This window comes from Chrysochloris asiatica, unplaced genomic scaffold, assembly GCF_000296735.1.
Source record: "Chrysochloris asiatica unplaced genomic scaffold, ChrAsi1.0 scaffold00252, whole genome shotgun sequence".
Classification (NCBI taxonomy): Eukaryota; Metazoa; Chordata; class Mammalia; order Afrosoricida; family Chrysochloridae; genus Chrysochloris; species Chrysochloris asiatica.
The window spans coordinates 1,257,324-1,261,332 of NW_006408770.1; the positions used below are offsets into that span (position 1 = coordinate 1,257,324).

Below are 4,009 nucleotides of genomic sequence, written 5' to 3' on the forward strand. Positions count from 1 at the left end.
TGAAATGCAGATGGGTCTCTTGTGATACAATAGTGAATAATTGTTATCAGGACTGATTGTGAGGGTTGGAAATGTAAAGGTAGATGTTTTATAGTAAGGAAGGGAGTGATTAACTTTCCAGTCTAGGAGCAGAGGTCCCTAGGACCATCAACGGAGAATAGCTGAGAGCAGGGCCCTACCCAAAGAAGCAATGATGCTGGAGATGGAGGCAGAGACGATGAGGTGGAGAGATAGAGCAGCTGGGGACTTTAGACCCAGAGAGGGAGAGGAGCTGTGTGCTGATGACTGGGAGCAGGCTGATGATGCATGGAGGGGATTATAACAATGGCAATGAAACGGTATACAATAGAATGAATGTAAAGCTAATGTTCTCCCATGTAAACTATCATACAATTCACAATAAAACATTAAAAATTAAAAAAAAAATGATAATGGAATTCTCCCACAAACTTTTTGAAGCTTCCTTGTTACAGTGTGTTTGGATAAGAGTTGCTCTGTACTCATCTGCTTTTAAACTATGGACAACTTATAAAATAAGTAGGTTGTGCCACTAATGAAAGATAAATTTTTGCTTTTATTCTCCCTCAACAGGGTACAAATATGAAGGAGTGAAATTTGAGAAGGGAAATTGCGGGGTCAGCATAATGAGAAGTGGTAGGTTTGTGTGTGGTTTTGTTTCTTTTTAAACATAGAAACGGTTGCTGTTTTTCAAAAGTGTCATAAATGAAACTTGCTTTAGCTTAAATTTTACCACCTGTATTTTCTATCCTTATGTTTCCTTGGAGTCATGACTGGTGTGTTGCTGAATTTAGTTAATTTTAACCGTAGAGCATCTTCCTTAGTAGCATGGCCCATGGACAAGTCAACATTTAAAGAGATTCAAGGGAAGATGCAATGAAAAGAAGTTGGTTCTGTTTTTAAAACAAAATTTAGCTTTTCTTTTTTAGCTATGAGTTTAAACAGTTAACTACTTCAAATAGATTAGGAGTTTTGAGCTCTATTTTTTATAGCAGACACTTCTTAGCAGTTATAGGATGTTTAACTTTTTAAAAAAGGTGAATGGACATTCCATAGACTCCTGTCGACCTGGAGATGAGAGAAAAGGAAGGGCTGGTTGGTCTGAAGTGTGGTGAGGGCTGGGGACTCCTCAGCCCATGGACAGGACATAGCCACAGAGGGCTAGAGCTGAGAGTGAAGCATCCAGCTGATATGAAGTGAGGGGAGACTTACCAGAATGCCCAAACTTGCAGATAGTACCCATTTGACCTAGCCTTGATGGCTTGATAATCAGAACTTTACTAGAGAAAGATAAAAATTTTTTTTCATAAAGGAAATGTGTAAATTGCTACAATTTGATGAACTTGACCTATACTTATGGATATAGTAGCTCAAAATACCAACTGAGAGGGAAGTAGTCTTCACCGCAATTATCAATCCTATGCCCTCTGTATACAGGGTAAATAGGGATGGGCAACTTAGACATTGGCTACCTAAAATGAGGGGGCAATTAAGGCAGGAAGTGACTGTCTTACAAGTTTTCAAGGAGAAGTTTAGTTTAAGAGTGTGTGGAGGAAGGTAGACACCCCACTGTGTAGTTTTCATCTTGTCTAGATGGGTGTGGTGAAAAGAGATAGGGATAAGATTCATATGCTTCAATAGTGAGTAATTGTTACCATGACTAGTTGTGACTGTCACAACTGTAAGGTAGAAGTTTTGTAGCAAAAATGGGGAGAGTAGGTACTCTTGCAGTCCAGAGGCAGAGGACCCTAAGACCATCAAGGGAGATTAGCACAAGCAGAGTGTGGGACCCTATCCGGAGAAGCAGCAACATCATAGATGGAGCCATAGATGACGATATGGAGAGAGGGAGCAATTGAGGACTCTGGACTCAATGGAAAGAGAGGGACTGGGTGCTGGTGACCAGGAGACAGGCTTGCAGAATATGTCCTTTGGTTGTTTTAATTATTACATATTACTGAGTGTTTTTGTGTACACTCCCCCCCCAAAAAAAAAAAAAACAGAGGGAATAAAAGCAAATACTGTTGAATGATGATGCATGAAGGAGATTGTAATCATTGCAATGAAAAGATGGTGTAAAACCAATGTTTTCCCATGTAAATTATCACTCAGTTCATAATAAAAACTTTAAAAAAAAAAATACGCCAAAAAATGTGACAGCAGATGGACTTTTCACCCAGCATAGTATTTTCAAGATTCAACTCATTCCCTATAGGCAGCTTTTCCCAAAATGTATACCAGATAACTTGGAGTGTTGTACAAACAGAATTGTTTTTAACGTTGCTGGTTATTTGTTGATTTTTATATATGAGAATAAGCCAAAGATATTGGTACAAAACATAGTTACCTTTACTAAACAAAAATAGCAAAATGTAAAGCTAATTTTTCATGACATATCCTGCATCTAAGTCTATACATTTATAAAAGCCATGTTTCTATCTGTAAACCTTCCCTGAAGAATTCTGAGATTTGTACCATCTCAAAATGGCAGTTTTGGCATTCTCAAGGGACTCAAAAAAATATTCCTTTGAAATGTTCTTTGCATTTTGGGAGCAAAAAGAAGTCTGAAGGCATATGGCTTCTGAATAAAATTCTCATAGGATAACCCTTGCTACTCTCAAAGAATGAGAAGGTGCATTGTGAAGGAAAAAAAATTCCTTGGTGTAGCTTTCCAGGTCTTTTTCTCACCAGTGAATTTTCAATTTTTTTTTAACTTCTTCATAATTAGCCCCCATGATCATCTTATGTTCTTTGAGAGAATTTATCAAGATTACCCCTTGGGAATTCCCAAAAAAGAATCATCATAACCTTTCTGATTTCATCTCTCTGCTTAGAATTTAACTGGCTCAGCAGATTCCCTCTGTCATAAATTAAATTGTACCACTGTAAAGTATGTGTCAAATTGGCTGGTCCATGAGTCTCATTAGATTGGCAGTGATGTGGTGAACCAGTAAGAGGATTAAGGGTGGGATGCTATACCCTTTCAAGAGAGAAAAGGAGAGTGAAGTGTACAGAGAGAGAGGGACCTACTGCCACCAAGAATAAGAGCCAGGAAAGGAGCATGTCTTTTACTCACAGGGTCCCTGGGCTGTGAACCTCCTAGAACCTAGGAGGGATTGATGTTGAGAAACATGGAGATCTTCAAGGGATCCAGACCCAAAGATGTTGAAAGGAGACAAGGACATTTCCCCAGAGCAAACACAGAAAAAAGCCTTCCCCTAGAGTTGGCATTATGAATTTGGGCTTCTAGTCCACTAAAGTGTGAGAGAATACATTTTTGTTTGTTAAAGGCATCCACTATTAAACCAGTACTAGATAGCTAAGACAAGGAGCTCTGGTAGCGTAGTGGTTACGAATCGGGCTGCGAACCTTAGGGTCAGCGGTTCGAAACTACCAGCCGCTCCGCGGGAGAAAGATGAGGCTTTCTACTCCCATAAAGATTTACACCCTCGGAAACCCTGTACAGGGTCGCTATGGGTCGGACCCGACTCGATGGCACTTAACAACAACAACAAGATAGCTAAGACACCTTTGGAAGACACTGTTGTTGGACCTTTCTTTGAAGTCATACTAGTAATACTAAGTGTATTGCTGAGAGAACTTGACTTCAGTCATCTACTGATCACAGAGATATGCTTAAACACATTTTGTTTGTAATAGATGCATGTGTAAATTAGAATCCTATTAGTAATGCTTTTTGACTTACCATCATATATTGGAAAGAAACTGATTTTATGTATATAGTTGTTGTTTGTTTTGTTAGATGCCATCAAGTCAGTTCCAATTTATAGTGACCTTGTACACAACAGAATGAAACACTGTCCAGTCATGCACCATCCTATCAATCTTTGTTATGTTTCAGTTCATTGTTGTAGCCACTGTGTTAATCAATCTCATTGTTGTTGTTGTTGTTGTTGTTGTCAGGTGCCATCGAGTCAGAACCGACTCATAGCAACCCCATGCACAGCAGAACGAAACAATGTCCGATCCT

At 39.1% G+C, this 4,009-nt stretch overlaps 1 protein-coding gene across 1 annotated transcript in view; it reads left to right on the top strand.

The window, feature by feature from the left end:
- Positions 1–4,009, top strand: part of UPRT (uracil phosphoribosyltransferase (FUR1) homolog (S. cerevisiae)) — a 145,776-nt gene that overhangs the window by 111,709 nt on the left and 30,058 nt on the right. The window contains exon 4 of the mRNA XM_006873731.1: positions 592–654. Within this exon, the coding sequence (XP_006873793.1) occupies positions 592–654 (63 nt within the window). The remainder of the gene's footprint in view (positions 1–591; positions 655–4,009) is intronic.